Here is an 18,882-nt window from a genome sequence, read left to right as displayed (position 1 = left end):
GGGCCACCGGCTCTCTCCCACCCTCGGAGGCGGTCCCCAACTACAAGAAGGCTGGGGACCGCTATTGTACCCTACTTAGCTCCCTATAAGCTCCCTATAATAAATCTCCAGGGGTTTCCAAGCCTGGATCTGGCATCTCTACATCCCCTTCTGGTGGCCAAGGGGATACTGGGCAACCCTTTGAATCCCTGTATTTTGTCATGAAGATCCCTGGGTGGCCATTGCAAGTCCCTTTCTCAGGGCCTAAACTAATGTCAGTGGAACTGTTGAATTACTTGATATAATTAACAAAAAAAATAATTGAATGAATCTTGATTTGCTCTTGGGATTTGCTTACTCAGCTTTGTATGTGTGAGGTGGAAGGTTGGCTGGTTATGTTTGCTAATCCTTATGCTTTGTTTTTCCGGCAACCAGATGACATAGAAGTCAGATTTTCCAATAATGAATGGGAAGCCAAGGGAATCTTCTCACAAGCTGATGTGCACCGCCAGGTAGCCATTGTCTTCAAGACCCCTCCCTTTTACAAAGACATCTCTGAGCCAGTGACCGTGAAGATGCAGCTGCGGAGACCCTCAGACCAAGAAGTCAGTGACCCGATGGATTTCAGATTCCTACCAGAGGAAAAAGGTATAATTTGAGGAATTGCTTCTGTAGACCTTCCAATAGAGGGTTAAACTGTACTGAACTGAGTCCCATACTTGTTAACACAAACCTAGATTGGGCTTTTAGGTTTTAAAGTCTCATTTTGGAAATGGCTGCTTTTGTTTGCTCAATGCCAACTTTTTGTTAGGAAAGTTCGGAGTCCTTTCCACTTCTTCCTGCTCCATCTCAGACTCTATAGAGGAAATCTGCATTACGGAATAGTCGCAAAAAGACCACTAAAAACGGTGTCTTATATATCAGCTCTGCGTGTGTGAGTGGTTTTGTGCCCTGTTTGATTTTTGGTTCTGCATTGCAAGCACTGGCCAGTGTGCCTTCAGCGTGTTATCACAGAGGCTTTAGAGTAGGTTTAGGACCAAACTACATGAGATGCTAAGAATCTGTTAGCCACCTTCCAGGTATAAAGTTTAAGTCCAGTGTCACCTTTAAGACCACTGGACTCATATACAAGGAAATAATAGTTTAACCTCCCCCTATCCATATTTTTCAAGCCTGAAATGATCCTGCAGAACTGCTGTTTTGCCCCTTTGGCACAAGCAAGCTAACCAAGCAAATATTTTGAACCCCTATCCTATAAACGCCTTTAATCACACAGTCATTATATATTACACAGAAGTACAACAATATAGGCTCGATATCAGGAAAAAAAATTTCACAGTCAGAGTAGTTCAGCAGTGGAATAGGCTGCCTAAGGAGGTGGTGAGCTCCCCCTCACTGGCAAGTCTTCAAGCAAAGGTTGGATACACACTTTTCTTGGATGCTTTAGGATGCTTAGGGCTAATCCTGCGTTGAGCAGGGGGTTGGACTAGATGGCCTGTATGGCCCCTTCCAACTCTATGATTCTATGATTCTATGAAGTGTAATGATTCATTACAAATAAAATTATATGCCTATATCACATATAGTGATACATAGAATGCCATTAAACCACTCGTTAGCACCTATTAAAGATGTTGCTATCCTAACAACATTTCTTCAGGTTTTAATTCACAAGAGGTTTTTGAGTAGCTGAAGGAGTTGTCCAATATATGAAATAAACGTAGAATCATAGAGTTGGAAGGGATCTCCAGGGTCATCTAGTCCAACCTCCTGCACAATGCAGGACACTCACAACTACCTGTCTTCCCCCAGTGACCCCAATTTCATACCCAAGTGATTCCCACCCACCAAAAATCTCCAGAATCCAGCCTGGCCTGGAGGAAATTCACCTACCATCCCACAGTGGCAATCAGCAATTTCCTGGGTACACAAGGAAGGGCCACAAGAAACAAACACTGGCACATCCCTTCCTGCCCACCCTCTCACAACCTGCCTAAGTTCATAAAATCAGCATTTCTGTCAGATTACTATCTAGCCTCTGCTTAAAAACTTCCAAAGAAGGAGAACCCACCACCTCCCAAGGAAGGCTGTTCCACTGAAGAACTGTCAGGAACTCCTCCCGGATGTTTAGCCAAAAATTCTTTTGAATTAATTTCAACCATTGGTTCTGGTCCAACCCTATGGAGCAACAGAAAACAACTCTGCTCCATCTTCTATATGACAGCCCTTCAAGTATTTGGAGATGGTTATCATATCACCTCTTAGTTGTCTTCTTTCAGGCAAAACCGACCAAGCTCCTTCAATCTTTCCTCATCCAAATCTTTCACCATCTTTGTAGCCCTCCTCTGGACACGCTCCAGTTTTTCTACATCTTTCTTTAGTTGTGGTGCCCAAAACTGAACACAGTACTCCAAGTGAGGTCTTAACAGAGTGGAATAAAGTGGTAACACTACCTCACGTGATCTGCACACTGTATGTCTTTTAATACAGCCCAAAATCTCGTTTGCCTTTTTAGCTACTTAGTCCCAGACTCATGTTCAGAGCCTGGTCTGCTAAGACTCCCAGATCCTTTTCACACGTACTACTGCCAAGACAAGTCTTACCCATCTTACAGTGATGCATATGATTTTTCCTACCAAAATGAAGAACTTGACATTTATCACTATTGAAATTCATTTTATTCATTTCAGCCCAGTTTTCTAGCCTATCAAGATCATCTTGTATTCTGAACTTGGAACCCTAAAGACAAAGCTCTGTCCTGAAAATGTCTTCTCCTAATTATCTATTTCTAAATGTCCTTTATAGGCCAGTACTGGCTAGCTATCAGGAAAAAATCAGTATAGTTCAGCTGTGGAATAGGCTACCTAGGGAGGTGCCTCATGGCAGTCTGGAAGCAGGAGCTGGACAGATTTCGGCTGATCCTGCATTAAGCAAGGGGTTGGACTAGATGGCCTGTATGGCCCCTTCAAACTCTATGGTTCTATGATTCAGTGAGCTCAGTTATAAACTAACTTCTTTTAAAACAACAGAAAACAAGTTCATAACTCTAGGTCTAAAACTATATTCTGAAATGGGGCCCCCAATTTTTTTTGAGCCTGTGGGCACTATTGGAACTTTGACACAGTGTGGTGCGGCTGCCATGGGATGCAGAGCCAGCCACAAAATGGCTGTCACTGGTTATCCATAATCACAAAGTGAAGAACCACGTGCTGTGATGGCTGCTGCTGCTGTTAGTGTTCCCAGGCACTCGCCAGGGGGTGCAGGATTCCTCACTTTGGGGCCCTCCCCCATTCATCCAGCCAGTGTGGGGACTTACCAGCAGGAAAGTGAGGCCTAGACCTCTGTCACTGGCAGCATGATGATGTCACTTGTAGCACGAACCACTATGTCTCCAACAATGCAAGAATACGCTAGTGTTTAGGAAAAATGCTATGGTAAAAAAGGCTTCTACTATCGAAATTTTGCCAAAATATCAGAGCATTCCCACCTTGATGGGAGTGTGATGATGTCACATTGGGAGTGAGGTCAATGCATCATCAGCAACAGAGACCTAGGCTGCTGGTGAGTTCTCTCCTCTCCACACCAGTAGCCAGAGGGGTACCTGGCAATTTGGCAACCCTAGCTACTAAGAAAGCAACATTAAAAAAACACCTGCAAAGCCAGATCTATAATGGTTGATAAGAAGCCTTGCTGGGAATAGCCCCATATACAAGCTTGTTTATGAGTGTACCAAGCTTAGCCACCATGGCTACCTGCAGTTTCTGCAAAGTGTAGGTAAGAGTGTGTGTGTATAACTGTAAGCTTTTTCAGGCATACTTCTACAATTTAAAAAGTGCAAGCCTATGCAGCATTAATCAAATCTAAACTTAAACTGGAATAGCTTCTCATAGCTATGTACTGTAAGTTTGCAAATTGTACCCTAAAATGAGAGAGAGGCAGGTCTATAATGATAATGGAGTATGAAGATACTAATACAATATAGTTTTGTACCTAGATTGATAAACTTTTATCACATTTGAAAAGTTCCTCTTCTTCTGTTTTAAAAGAAGTTATTGCCTTGTAGTACTTAATATAATTAAGCTACTTTCAAAATAGAACTTTGTCCTTGAACTTCCAGGTTTACATCATATTGGACAACTCTCTTGTCAGCTGTTATAAAATAATCTCTGTTGAAAGAGAAGTTGTATTCAAGAACTAATTACCTTATGAGCATTATAGGTTTACTAGGGGCCAAGCCTGTTGCATTCAGGAATACAACGGGCGCTAGATTAGGGGGGTGGAGTGGAAGAACTCTGGGGATGGCCTCCCCCTCCCCCCAGGACCTGGAAAGGCTGCAGGCAGTTGTGAGGGAACTCACCAGCAGGGGCAGCTCTCACATGGCAGGGATCTGCAGCCTCCAAGCCTCAGAGGGAAGTGGAAGGAGGAAGAGGTGGTCAGGGGTGAGGGACGGAAGGCGATTGGCTGGCCACTGGACAGACAGGCAGGACAGTTGGAGGAGGTGGGGCGGGACAGCCGTCATGCGTGGGTGTTAACTGCCGAGTGGCCCTTAAATCATAAGACATGCTCCTCCTCCAAGACCTTACCAGAAATATTACCAGATTATGTGTGTGTTACATTTAGTGGTGTTCTTATACTCTCGTATGCATTTATGAATTTAAAAATATGATAAATTCCTAGGTTTCTCTTGAATGAATTAATTTTATTTAGTCATTTAGACCAAACAGCAGTTAAAATATGAAATAGCTACAATAACCTGTTTAAATTAGCAAAATACAAGCTGGTTGACAGAAATTTAAAATTCATGTTAAATAGTGAAGACATATTATAAAATGTATTATTAAAATTTTACCTATCGCGCTTAATGGTGGCAGCGCTTAAAACTACAGCGCTTAATGGTGGCAGCATAAAATTTGGCAATACAAACAGTTATATGACTATTTTCATTCTTTAGGAGCTTCTTCACCTTTTCCCCAGATGAGAGACCTGGATATCTCTCCAGTAGTGGTTGGATTAATTAGCCTTGGATGGTCTTATATATGTCCCCCTGTTTCTACCTTTGGCATAGGGACAAAGCCTCTGCAAAAAAAAGGAATTTTCCCATAATGCCCCTCCAAAACAACTGAGTGCAAAACAGAGCATCTGGTCAAGGAAAAGACTGTTCTCTGTTTGCAATTCTCAAATGAAGCTAGCTAAGTAGGTTTCTCTTGTTAAATCATGAGCTATTAATTTGTTATACAATGATCTAATTGTGATTGAATATTTGTCTACTTCTTACTTCCCCAATCTTAAATGGGGAGGGTTTGTGACTCAGTGACAGGAGGTCTGAAAGACCCAGGTTCAAGCCCCAGCATCTCTTACCTTTGCAAAGTAGGTCAGCAGAGGAGAACAGCTCTTCTTCCAGCAGGGAGGAGGAGGATGGAGGTCGGGGAAGACCCACAATTAGCCCTCAGTGCAGGAGTGGCCACTCCCTGTTGGGGGCATACTCCCTCTGAGGGCCAATTGGATAAGGTATGTGTCATCCTGCCTTAGGTTGAATTTTCTGTTGAATGATACTTATCTATTTATAGTCTGCCTTTTTTGCTGAGTCAAAGCAAATTATAAAATGTGTAGCTGTCACACAGGGTTTTTCTCTTGCTCTTAGTCTGAGAGCACATGTTTTGCTGGACTAATATTAATCTCCAAAAGTCTGATTGGATAGGGGGAAGGGGGGTTTTCTTGCCTCTTAAAAGATAAGTTATAGAGTTGGTGAGGGAGATCCAAAGCTGGGCTGCTGCCATAGAGACAGTATGATGCATACGTCAATCTAATACTGTTGGATGATGGAAGGGCTGTAATCATGTCCATGCTGCTACTCATGGCTGGCTGCTTGTGTGAAACAGCAGTTTCAGGAGGGTTAACTGACTGTTAACTATCCGAGTTTAGCTGCTTTTTTTGCTTGTGTGGTTAAATGATACAAGTGGCTGCTAGTTCATACAAGCAGACAATGGTTAGAGTGCTCTCCCTTCAGCAGCTACACTCTTGGGGAAAACATGGATTGGGCCCCTGAGAGTCCACCAGTAGATCTCAAAACATGGGCCCTCTCATTCTGTGAACATTACTGGGGGTGAGCTGTAGGGTAGGTGGCTGCGAATTGAACTGCTTGATTATCCATATTAATATCATCTTACCTTCCTCCTTTTTAGATCCTTATGGTAATAAGGCAAAAAGACAGAGGTCTACGATGGCTTTACAAAGGCTAATACAAGATTGTGGTAAGGATATTCTTGTCTTAGTTTGCTATTCCAAAGCTAGCGAAATATTCATCACCTAGTATGGGTTTTGAGGGAGACCTTGCACACTGCAAGAAAAGGATAAATGGCAAGTCTCTCTGGGATCGCTGTCTACAGTGTCAGAGGAAGAGGGTGTGCCTTACCCTCTCCGGTATTTCCAAGTATAGCAGTTTTCCCTGTAAATCAGGGGTTGTCAACCTGTTGTCCTCCAGATGTCCATGGACTATAATTCCCATGAGCCCGCTGGCAGGGGCTCGTGGAAATTGTAGTCCATGGACATCTGGAGGACCACAGGTTGACTACCCCTGCTGTAAATGATCCACAGGCATTTAACTATGAGAAAAGTAGGTAAGAGATGACAGAGTGAATTCTAAACTGCTCTGCTGCTGACAGCAGCCATTCAGATTCAAGCCAGCTTGGTGTAGTGGTTAAGGGTGGTGGCCTCTAATCTGGAGAGCTGGGTTTGATTCCCCACTCCTCCACATGCAGCCAATTGGATAACCTTGGGTCAGTCACAGTTCACTTAGGGCTTTCTCAGCCCCACCCTTCTCACAAGGAATCTGTTGTGGGGAGAGTACGAGTAGTAGTAGAAAGCAGGGTACAAAAACCCAGCTCTTCTTGTATCTACATAGGCCAATTCTTGATCCTGTCCTTTGGTCATGGAAAGCAGCAAGGACATGTATTATGGCTTGGTTGGTTTTTAAAGGCATGTTTACACTAACAACTTTTCTCCCTCATAGACCCAAGTGTATATGAGAGGCCTAAAGCAGTTGCATTCCAAACTGCTGCCACTGAAGGAAAGATAATTAAGAAAGGTAATTTCTTCTCTGTTCTTTAAATATTCCCTTGCCAACTCCATTTAGTTGCTAGGCTCTATTCCTTCTGGGGCTGTGTTCTAATGGCTGAGGTGAAAAAGGAAAGAAGTTAATAAACAAAGAAATAAGAGTGGATTTGTTTGTGCATGTCATCCAAAGTGATGGCAGAAAAACCTATGAATCACCTGTTCACAATGAAAGATTCACCAGAACTCATCTTGACATTTTACCTGATTCTTAAGGCTTCTAAAGGCAGCCAGCTCAACATTCAGCTCTAAAGCCTTTCTCTGCTCAACTGATGCTAACCAATCAGATCTCTTGGAACAGCCTGTCACTCAAGGTTCTCTGGCTCTGTGAAGAATTATCCCTTCATTGCCCATTATCAGTTTACATAGTGCTTCCAAGTTTTTAAAAGTGCATTCTATCACACTTCCCTAGGTTGATGAAATAGATATGCCAGCTTCATATGCAAGTGACAAGCAAATCATGAACAGACCCTTTAAAAATATCTTCAGGCACAATTGACTTGTTACTCAACAACCTATTTTGTCAGGTCTCAGAACCAAGTGCAGGAGTCCTTTGTATCTTGGCTACTTTGAGTTAACCCAGTTCTGTCTTAACCCAGGTCTGTCTATTCTAACACACTTAATACTATGCCACAATGACTCCCATTGACCATTTATGCACTGGAGGTTTCATGCCGGGTTGCAGGTAGAGTTGCAGGTAGAGTTTTAGTTGTGGCAGGTTGCCCCACCTCTTCCTGCACCCACATGGGGGAGCATTTGGCCTGGTGCACCTTATCCACCCCCGATTTGTGCTCCTGCATGGGAGCTGGGGCAGTGAAGTTCCCAGTGCGTAAATGGTCATTGTGTAACAAAGTAGAAGGAGAGAGTGAGCAGGGACAAGGTTTTTAGAGAGGGGTGGATGAGTTAAGTTCTATACTGTTAACTAAATTAAATATGGAAGCCAGGTCAAGTCTAATGTTCATCAATGCCTGATCAGCAAGTTTGGCTGCCTGTTGTGTGTCATGCATTTAAGAACCTAAAATATAGAAAAGCTACACTTTCTCATTAAGTAAAATGGCCTCTGAGCAGTGAGGCTGCTTTTCAATAAACCTACTCAGGCCTTTTAAAGCTTTGTGTCAGCTTTCCCTAGAAAATAACTTAGTGTTATCTTATAGTCCCGTTTTTCTCCTTATCTAAGCACCGCTAACTCTTCCTTTGCTCTCCGCAGAACTGAATATGTATAAATCCCAAACGGAAACTGGGGTCCCAATGCAGAGAGCACCTGTGAACAGATTTCCAGTACCGTCATACTATTCTCGTCCCATAAGCAATTCAAATGGGTGCCCAGCCTCCTCTCTGCCAATGATGGGGCCCTTTAAGCAGGATTCAGCTCTTCCCTCATGCTGGCTTTCTTCCCCTTTGATTCAGCAACCCAACTTGATTCATTCTACTACGCAGAATGGCAGTGCAGTGCCAGTAGATCAAGAAAATGGCCGGAACTGGGCCAATCAAACAGATGTCTACAGAGGATACTTTGATCCAACCCATAACCAAGAGTCATCACCGTCATCAGCTCCCTCACAAGATATTTTGAATGTTTCTGGAGCTGTCACTGGCCAACCTATTGAACACATAACTGCCCCAGTATCCAATGGTGTCAACATGGAGACGGAGGATTTTAGATGTTCAAGCGTAAATTTGGAGTCCCTCGTTCAAGTTTTAAATCCAAGCAATCAAAGGAGACCAGGCCAGGCAGCACCACATGCCAGTACTTCCGTAGGTGGTCCTTGCAATACATCTTTGAATTCCATGTCCAATGCATTTGAGAGAAATTCCTTCCACTTCATGGACAGTGTCAGTGATTCAAGACTACCTAGCAACCCCAATATTCAAAATCAAATCAGCAGTTCTAGTAACCAGTATTTTGGTTCATGCATTGCTCAAGAAGAGCTTTTTAACCCTTTTGACCACTTTGATGGCATGATTTGACACTTAAGGAATTCGGGTTGCCAGTGATTTATCTGGGTAGGAATATTCATTTTTCCACATGAGTGCTGTGAAGATGTAATAATCTTCTTCAGGTTTGCAGTGCTAAAAATATTTTTATGATTGTACACTGAGGAAGAAATTGAGGAGAGGATGAATTTTTTTTTAAGGGTGAGATTGAGTAATTGTTAAGCTCGCTTTTGTAAAAAAGTAATGTTTTTGTTCTTGTGCTGCTGGAGGGAATTGATGAAAAGGCGGGTGGCATTTTGTTAGCTTTCTGTTCTAAGACTAGTTCATGAATGAACCATGAATCAACCAATGAAAACTAATGACTGCTGTAATTTTTAATTTTTCTGGCCTTGAAGATTTCCATTCAGGGGTGTTGTTTATAAACTGTTATTAGGCCAGTTCCTGTAAGGTAAAATCCAGTTGCAAAGTCCATTGCAAGTGGGTTGAAAGTGCATTAATCAGCATGTAATGAAAGCACATAATGTTTCAGGAGATCTTGTTGCACTTAAGGAATTAACAGTCATGCCCAATTACTGCAGAACCCCAGAGAAGGATGTGCAAACTCTTTCAGTATACCAAGTGTTGTGCCCCCATTTTATCAGGGACTGAATTGGCACGATCTGTTTGTAGATCTGCTGGGCTGGGGCAATAGCCCTTTGACCTATACACTTCTAAGTGTCTGAATGTGGTTCCTGCCTCCTGACATTTAAATAAGATTTAAGCTCTGTCTTACTGCTATAAGACCTCGATGTGTGTGTGTGTATTCTATGCAAGTTTACTCATTTCAAAAGGAGCCCTTTGAAGTTGTGGCTTCTGGTTTGTATCCTTAGAGGGACATGGATCTGCATGTGCTTTGAATGAATGGCATATATGATATTCTGTAGAATGATTAGACAAGTTTCCTTCAAACAAGGAACATCTATCACTCCTAGGTAATCGTCAGTTCAAAATGTTACTACTGAGACATGTTCCTAGTTTTACTTTGTTTACTGGCCATGTGGACTCTTCGTTCATTAAGCGCTGTGTTGTTAATTTGATTAGGTTTCTGAAGGCTGTGGATTCAGAGAGATATCTGTAGAATGGGAGTGGCAAATCCATTTCTGTGAGGGAACCAAAGACCATGAGATGTTACCAGGCATCTCACTGAGCCATCTATAATTGGAGAAAATAGGAACTTGTTATTTGCACCACAGACCAGAGGCCACTTAGAATCTATATGGAAGTGACTTATTCTACTTTATCAGCATTTCTGTGTTACCATCTAAATCTGCTGGCTTTAACTCTTCTGTTCTTAATTTACCAAAACATTCAGATATTCTGTTGTTTACCTCTTCCTTTAGGGCAATATGTGTGGCAGTTTTGAAATGGAAGAGGGACCTTTTGCCCTGTAAATCAGTGTATAAAATGGTTTTGTGAAAGCCCTCCCTCATGGCAGTATTGCAAATGGACACATCCTGAAACATTCATTTCACAGTGTACTTCAGGGCAGGGAAAAATTACCCCTTTTACTGTTTCATTATTAAGAGGAAAAGTAATCTTAGTCACCCTACCACTTCATGGCTTGAAAGATTTATATATTTTCACTCATTACTTGTATATGCCGTGTTTTAAAGCTCCCTTTTCCCCAGCTGAATTAAGTACTGGATATTTTGTTGTTAGTTATATATTTTCTTATTTGCTTTTAGGGCAAATCTACATTTTGGTAATGGCTATGTCATTGTGTATAGTTTTATCAAAAAACAAGCAATATCTTTTTTTAAATGTGTGGATTTTTTTTAAGTGTGGAGAATTCTCATATTGAGGCAATGACTTTTGTCACAAATGGGAGGATTAGAGATATAAAATTTCAGGGTGGAAATGAATTTTTTTGGTAGGGAAACTGAAATATGTGTAACACTTACTGTCCTATCAAATCTAAACTAATTTTACTGGTTTAGCAACATAAAGTGCATAGTGTATATTTTACTTAGCAATTCAGTGGCAATATTTATGAAATTTAAAACTTGTGAATGCCTTAGTTTTCTACAAGCAAAATTGCAAATATGTCGGGTCCTTGAAAGAAATCTGCATACTGATGCACTGTGTTCTGTTTGAACACTTGTACCTTAATTGGCTAAGTGTTGAAAGCTCAGTTCTCCATGAAGCTTTCCTCTTCTACATTTTAGCAAGACAAAAATATTGAGCAGCTGTACTGATTCAGAACAGGGGACCACCTAGTCCAGTGCTCAGTTTCACACAGATTCCAAATGCCTGCAGAAGACAAGGCCCACAAAAAGGGCATGGAGGCTGAAACTTCTCTCTGTTGTTTTTTCCTGAGCACTGATATTCAGAGGGTTACTACCTCAGAATGCACTTGTTCCGATCCCTCAAACAGAGATTGTCACCTGCAGGATCTACAACAGACATTTTTGGAATGACAGTATCTAACTGATGTACTTAAAAAATAGATCAACAAGCTAGAATGATACCAAAGGGATATCCTAGAATCATAGAAGAGTTGGAAGGGGCTATGCAGGCCATCTAGTTCAACCCCCTGCTCTACACAGGATCAGCCCAAAGCATCCTAAAGCATCCAAGAAAAGTGTGTATCCAACCTTTGCTTGAAGACTACCAGTGAGGGGGAGCTCACCACCTCCTTAGGCAGCCTATTCCACTGCTGAACTACTCGGACTGTGAACATTTTTTTCCTGATATCTAGGAAAAAATGGATTAAAAAATAGATATCCTGCTACAAGAGAGGCCCAAAAGAATAAACAAGACACCACTGGTGGTCATATACAGCTCAAACTAGTTTAATGCATCATTAATAAACTTTACGTTGGACAATGATACTCCTTTCTCACAGGCATTGGGAGGCAAGCCTTTTATTGCCCACAAACAGTCTTCTAACCTTCAACAACTTTTCACCCACAACAATGCCCTTCTTAACATGGACTCTGGGACCCGGTCCGGCAACAAACCAAGATGCCAACTCTGTCCCCATATTCACTTTCACGGTTCAATCACCAAACAGCAGCAGCAATACCACCTCAAATGCATTCAACATTTTATATGCCATAAAATGTCAGCAGTGGCCTTCCACTCTCTATGATGGACATAAATGAACGTAAATTGGATATGAAAAAACAACAATGGGAGAACATTTCAACGTTCTAGGGTATTCCAGTGCTGACCTAAAAATAGCAGTCCTCAAACAGAAGCTTCAAGGGGAAATTGCAACATGAGATTGCTGAACTTGAAGTCATTCACAAATTCAGAGTACTGGAGCCCCCGATGACTGAATTAAGGACACAGGATTCTTATCTAATTACAGGTGCTAATTTTCTGTCCCCAAGGATTTCCCCTCTGCTCTAATCAAGCTGATTACTATGTGCATTGTATCTCTACATTATGAGTTCCTTCTTTGCAATGCCCCTCCCAATTTCTGACTTGGAATATAAAGGAGTCAAGAAATGAATAAGATTTTCAGAGTCTGAACATTTGTGAATCAAAGTTCCCTTCATCAGATATGAGTTGGAATGGAGATCCCTAAGGTGCTACTAGACTTCAGTCTTGCTGTTCTACTGCAAATCAACATGGCTACCCTCTGAAACTACTTTTTAAAGAAAAACGATGACTTTGCTTCTTAACCACACTGATACCTTGTATTTGCAGAGCACATGGTATTTGTCTATCTGACCTTCTAATTTTGTGGATTTAGATAACTTCCAAGCATCCTGAAGATATTTGCCTTTCTTCTCAGCTTCTAGTTGATAAATCCTTTATTTTTAGAAGTCACCTCTTCAGAAATCAAATGTGGTTTCATTGGACTGTTTTAGCAGCCTTCCATTCATGTAAATGCTAGACTTAATAATACTGAGGCCATTGCCCCCAATCGGTGCCAGAATGCAGAGTGCCAGCTATGTTCCAGAGTTGCCCAGGGCTACCTCTCCTCTAGCCAATTCAGTGACCAACCACTCCAAGGCCAAGGCATTCATAGTATCGAGAAATCTGGGCTCTTTCCTGTGACCTGGTCAAAGTCTATCAATTAGCCTTTAGATTTAAACCCTAAAGCCTAGCTTCGAACTTTAATATTTTCAGTGATGGTACTTTGATTGTGAAATGCACTCCTTCCTCAGGCTCACTGTGCAGCTACCCTACTTTCTTTAAGACCAGACCAAAGTCATGTACTTTTTACTCAGGTTTTTATCTTTTAAAAACTTTAAAAAAATCTTTTAAGTGTTTTTACAGTCTAGTTCTAGCCTGAGGAGTTTTTAAAGAGAATCATTTCAGGCAGCTTAATGTTTTGTGCTGCTTTTTGCTATGGCTGGGGTTTGAAATTTATTGACTTTATGCTGCTTTATGATTTTATTATTTTTCTGAGCCATCGCAAGCATATACATACAGAAATACACCTAAGGGAATAAATACAATGCAATAAATTACTGGAGATTTGGGTGTGGAGCCTGGGGAAGAGAGAGACTTCAGGGGGTATAGTCCACCCTCCAAAACAGTCATTTTCTCCAGGAGAACTTATCTCTGTAGATACAAATGAGTAGCCGTGTTGGTCTGAAGTAGCACAATAAAATCAGAGTCCAGTAGCACCTTTAAGACCAACAAAGATTTATTCAGGGCGTGAGCTTTCGAGTGCAAGTACTCTTCCTCAGACTATGATCTTCTCACATTCCCTGTCATGTAAGAAGATCATAGTCTGACGAATAGTGCTTGCACTCGAAAGCTCACGCCCTGAATAAATCTTTGTTGGTCTTAAAGGTGCTACTGGACTCTGATTTTATCTCTGTAGGTTAGAGATCAGGTATGGTTTCAGAAGCTCTCCAAGCATCATATGGAGGCTGGCAACTCTAGCAGAGAAGCTACTATCCTGCACTGTGCTGAACAGTGGAAGCTGAAGACTGGATGGGATGGGATCATGGTGGGCTCTGATTAAGAAGACTCACCATAATGCTGGGAGGCATACCTAACTCCTGAACAAGCACTCAGGATTCAGAACGTTGGGGGTAGGGAGCACGTAGTAAACATCCATTAGTGGCTCATCGCATCTTTGAAAACCTGTAGCAAAGAAAGTCCTGGTGGTTAGTTTAAATGTAAGGCAGGGAATCAGAAGGAATTAGTTGTACCTGTTTACCTGGGACAGGACAGCTCCTTTATCCCTTCTGGTAAGGACTTTACAATATGTCTTGGAGGTAGATGAATGGTTCTTACATGACAGATGACAATCAAAGGAAGTTTTAAGTCCCTTCCATATTCTCAAGGAATGTATACTAGTTAGTACAATCTTTTTCCTGTTAGCAATATAAGGAACTATGATGGATTTAAAGCCAGCACAGGAGGTAGAATGACTTTTTTAAAGTTCTCATTATTAATGTCTTAAAAGTATGGTATTTTTAAATTGATTTTCAATATAATTTTTTTGTAAATAAATTTTTGGGAGCAAAGTGTGTGTTTGTGTGTTAAGCTGACTATATTTTGTTCGCCTCCTTTATCACAGATTCCTATGAAGCACAGTTTTAACTTTTTCAGTTTTTAGGTAGAGACTGACCCTAAATCCTTGTTTTAATTTCATTTCCCAGTATATAAATCAAGCCAGGGAATTAAGCCCTTTCTTCACTGAACCAGAATCACAGAGAGCTGGAAGAGACCACAAAGGGCTATCCAGTCTAGCCTCCCACCTTCTTGGAGACTTAAAAAACACACTCCTGACAGGCACTCATCCAGTCTCCTCCTGTAAACTTCCAACAAAGGAGACTCCACCTCTAAAACAGCAGTAAACAAGTTGGCCCCCTCTTCAACCTGTCTCCTTTCTAGGTAATGAAATACAGCTATCATATCACCCTTCCCCCTTGCTGTCCTCTTCTCGTAAGGCATTGGTCCCCAACCTTTTTATCACCGGGAACCGGTCAACACTTGATAATCTTACTGAGGCCCGGGGGGTGGGGGTAATCTTTTGCCAAGAGACGTTGCCGCCTGAGCCTCAGCTCCACTTGCTTTCCTGCTGGTGCCCCTGACTTTCTGCCACCCACTAGGGGATGCTGCCTGCAGCAACTGCACAGTGCCATGCCGAGGGGAAGCCCCAGTCGTGGCAGCCGCTGGAGAGCACCAAAGATGAGCTGGCAGAGCACTAGCAACTTGGCAGCCGCTGGAGAGCACCAAAGATGAGCTGGCAGCAGAGTGGCAGGGCAGTCCCTGAGGCAGCAGCCGGGAAGGAGGACGAGGAGGAGCCGTGGCCCGGTACTGACTGATCAACAGACCGGTCCTGGTCCCCGGACTGGGGGTTGGTGACCACTGTTATAAGGTACTGTAACCCATCACGCACCATGCTGGACAGTTTCACCATTGAAGTGGTTCTCTATAAGTGACTTCTCAAAACAAAGACAACAGTCTGTCAGAGGATGAGTGTTGCCATGCCACAACCTCCTTGGATTAGCTGGATTCACTCAAGTTCCTATGGTCTGCCTGTACTCAGTAGAGCAGCCAACTCTGGGTTGGGAAATTCATGAAGATTTTGGCAATGGAGGGAGGAACAAGACTTGGGTATAATGGCATGGAGTCCACCCTCTAAAGCTGCCATTGTCTCCAGGGGAGCTGCTTTCTGATACCTGGAACTTGGTTCTAATTACAGGAGATCTCCAGGGCCATCTGGAGGCTAGTTATCCAATAATACATAGCACTGTGGAGTTACTTAGTAAGTAGCAACACAGAACTTGCAAGTTGCTAGTGCTCTGCAAAAATGTGAAAAGTGAAGAACTGCACAATTGACGGCTATAATAAACCACACCCAGAACAGCTCTGCAGTGACATCTTCTGGCCTTCAGCATGTACCCATACACATCCTTTGTTAGCGAAAGGAAACCTAACTTCTGAGATTGTTTTATGATTTTACTGATATTTTATTGTGTTGTCACCCACCCTGAGCTTCACAGGAAGGGCCAGTTATAAAAATAAAGATTTGTGTATTTATTTACTTATGGCTTTTGAAAGTTCCAAATAAAATGTTTACTTGGAGGGTGAAAGGTCAGGTGGAATCAGATGTAGGATGTATGAAGTGAACCGATAATAAAACTGAGGTAACTTAGTATTCACACAAACATCAGATAATTAGTGGCCAACAGTTAAGTGTTTCAGCTACTCAGCAAGGTCTTTAAAACACTTCTGCTTAAACACTCAAGTACGGGTTTCTAAGCGCCACGACCACAAAGTTTAAAAGGCAGTGTGGGATTGTAGCAAAAAGATTTAGTAGAGCATTATATATATATCTTTATTAGAATGTAGCTTGAATGTAGTTCTAAACTGAAGAGTCACATATGCTGTCTGAATTCCACATACACAAGATAGGGAAGACACAAGATTTATTGCTGTCTTCAATAAATCTGCCATGAGCCATTGAAGCGCCATGAGCCACTTGGGAGTAGCTGTGTAGAAGTTTAAATATAAATAAAAGAAGGCTAAGGTTATCTTTGAGGCTACAAATGTTGCAAATCTAGGAATGTGCAGGTGTGGAGGTGCACCATTTGGGCCCATTCTCAAGGGGATTGCTTGAACATGAATTTCTAGCACTCTGTAGCAATATTTCTTCTGTGAAGTGCTTTCCAGCCTATCAGGATGGGTTCAGAACAATCGCCCTGAGGCACTGGGCAACCCAAAGGTGCCAAGGTACTTGATGTGTGGACCAATGGAAATGTGTGAACTGTAAAACATCAAAATTTGGAATGTTAGAAAGGATCCGTTCCAGCCTTGCTGGACTGGAGATCTATATTACAGCCCCATTGTTGTTGATCTCCCTATTTTTCACAAAATATATCTTATCTTTTGCTTCATCTGGGACTCCGATCTGGTTACTGGGATTATTGGTTGTTATTGGTTTGCTGAATCTCGCACTCAGGGCTTGGTCATTCAGGTGGAACCTACAACCATGTTCCCAAAATCCTTCTTTATACACAAACCAGAGGATTGCTCCTTTTCTAGCTCTTTCCCTTCTCTTTACTAGAAGCTATTTCTTTTCTTTGTTTTTTGCTTCAGGCAGGATCCTCCCTGCTGCATTCACTCTTAACCTCCTCACAGTGTTTATCTGTCTTGTTTTCAACTGTCAGTTCCCAACTGTCACTTCTAAATTTACTCTCAACAGAATTCCATTTGAACAGCCTGTCACTCAAAAGTTTCTCAGACTGTTAGGCATTAACAATGGACCATCACCAGTGGTTTTTAGACTATGTCATTCAGACTTGAGCTGGGGACTTGATTGGTCAAATATTTATCGATTACTTCCCCTACAAAGTCCCCGTGCATAGAAAACTGACGGAGAAGACTGAGCTATCCTCCTCCGCTGCATTTTCTGTTGAAGTGAATAAGAGGCAGAAGAGTTGGTTCTTATATGCCGCTTTGCTCTACTCAAAGGAGTCTCAAAGCAGCTTACAGTTGCCTTCCCTTTCCTCTCCCCACAACAGACACCCTATAAGGTAGGTGAGACTTGAGCACTTTGGCTGCTTCGGTGGCCATTCAAGCCTGAGGCAGCCAGCACCACGGTGTGGGGGGGGCGGGGCGGTGCCAGTGGCGGAGCATGACCCGCCGCCTACACGCAGGTGCAGAACTCCACACCTGCCTGCATACGCCAACTGGCGTGCCACGGGCGCTGCTGCCCTCCCCCCACACACACACCGTGGTGCTGGCTGCCTCAGGCTTGAATGGCCACCGAAGCAGCCAAAACAATCAAGCTTACTGATGTTACTGCTCGGTCAGAACAGCTTTCTCAGTGCCGTGGCGAGTCCAAGGTCAGTCAGCTGGCTGCATGTGGGGAAGTGTGGAATCAAACCTGGCTCACCAGATTAAAAGTCTGCACTCCTAACCACTACACCAAACTGGTTCTAGATAGTTATGGTGCTCTGAGGGAAGCTCCAGGCAGAAGATACAATAACAACCCAATTAGCTGCTGAAAAGAGTATTTGTTGCCTAACCTCAGGAAAAAGAAATGGCTCCCATTTGAAGAAGAAACAGTTTCAGGTGTCACCACACTAAAGATTCAGAGATGATTTCTTGGAATATTACCAAATTTGAGGAAAAATTATATATTCAAACTTTGGAAACACTGAGTGTGAGATTGGAGGGTATGTGTGTGAAGATCACTCATACCAGAAACATCAATTTGGGAAGCAAGAGTGACAACCATAGTGAGGAAAGGGACCTTAAGGTCAACTTGTGGGTTGGCAAACACACAACTCACTTTGGCCAGTTAAGGAACTCTATAGCCCAAATCAGATTAATTCCATATTCAATGTTATATCTGTTAATTTGTTAGCCATCAGGAGAACCAACCCAAGGTGGTAGGTGTAAACTACCATTCATATTTGAGCATTACAAACTATTAGCAAAAATCTGTCACTGGATCCAGTTCCTTATGCATGTTGTAGCTTGACAAAAGAAAAGCAGAATAAAAATGCAATACAAAGTTGACATTTTATTTAAAAAATAATTAGACTACAAAGAAGTTTGAACTTTTCAAAACGAACCAACTTTCCAGTCTGTATGGCTGATACCATCTGCAACTCCAGAAGCCAGTGTGGTGACTCAAGCTGGTTGAGGGGCAGAAAGCAAGTGTCAAGCATCACTCCATGGGGAGGCTTTTGGCTTGCAAAATTAGAAAAGAGGGGAAACACTGCCATCACACAAAAAGTGTGGACAGTCAGGGGATGGTGATGATGCATAACCCAAGCACAGAACTGGGATTTTCCAGCAACTCCATTTTCTTCCACTCCCCTCCCCTAGCAAGCTCTATGTGGCTGTAAGGATAACCTATGCGCTGTAGTTTGCAGTGAGAAATACTATATA

The 18,882-nt window shown here is 42.4% G+C and overlaps 1 protein-coding gene across 3 annotated transcripts in view; it reads left to right on the top strand.

The window, feature by feature from the left end:
* The window catches only part of REL (REL proto-oncogene, NF-kB subunit), a 57,224-nt gene extending 43,503 nt beyond the window's left edge, over positions 1–13,721 (top strand). For all 3 annotated transcript variants that reach the window (XM_077333071.1, XM_077333090.1, XM_077333080.1), the window contains exons 7-10: positions 415–627; positions 6,162–6,230; positions 6,989–7,063; positions 8,297–13,721. In XM_077333071.1, coding sequence (XP_077189186.1) covers positions 415–627; positions 6,162–6,230; positions 6,989–7,063; positions 8,297–9,057 — 1,118 coding nt within the window. In that variant the 3' untranslated portion in view covers positions 9,058–13,721. The remainder of the gene's footprint in view (positions 1–414; positions 628–6,161; positions 6,231–6,988; positions 7,064–8,296) is intronic.
* Positions 13,722–18,882: the final 5,161 nt, after the last annotated feature.

The sequence above is a fragment of the Paroedura picta genome, chromosome 1 (assembly GCF_049243985.1).
Source record: "Paroedura picta isolate Pp20150507F chromosome 1, Ppicta_v3.0, whole genome shotgun sequence".
Taxonomy (NCBI): Eukaryota; Metazoa; Chordata; class Lepidosauria; order Squamata; family Gekkonidae; genus Paroedura; species Paroedura picta.
The sequence above is the reverse complement of the archived record's forward strand: the minus strand, read 5'-3'. Positions and strand labels throughout refer to the sequence as shown.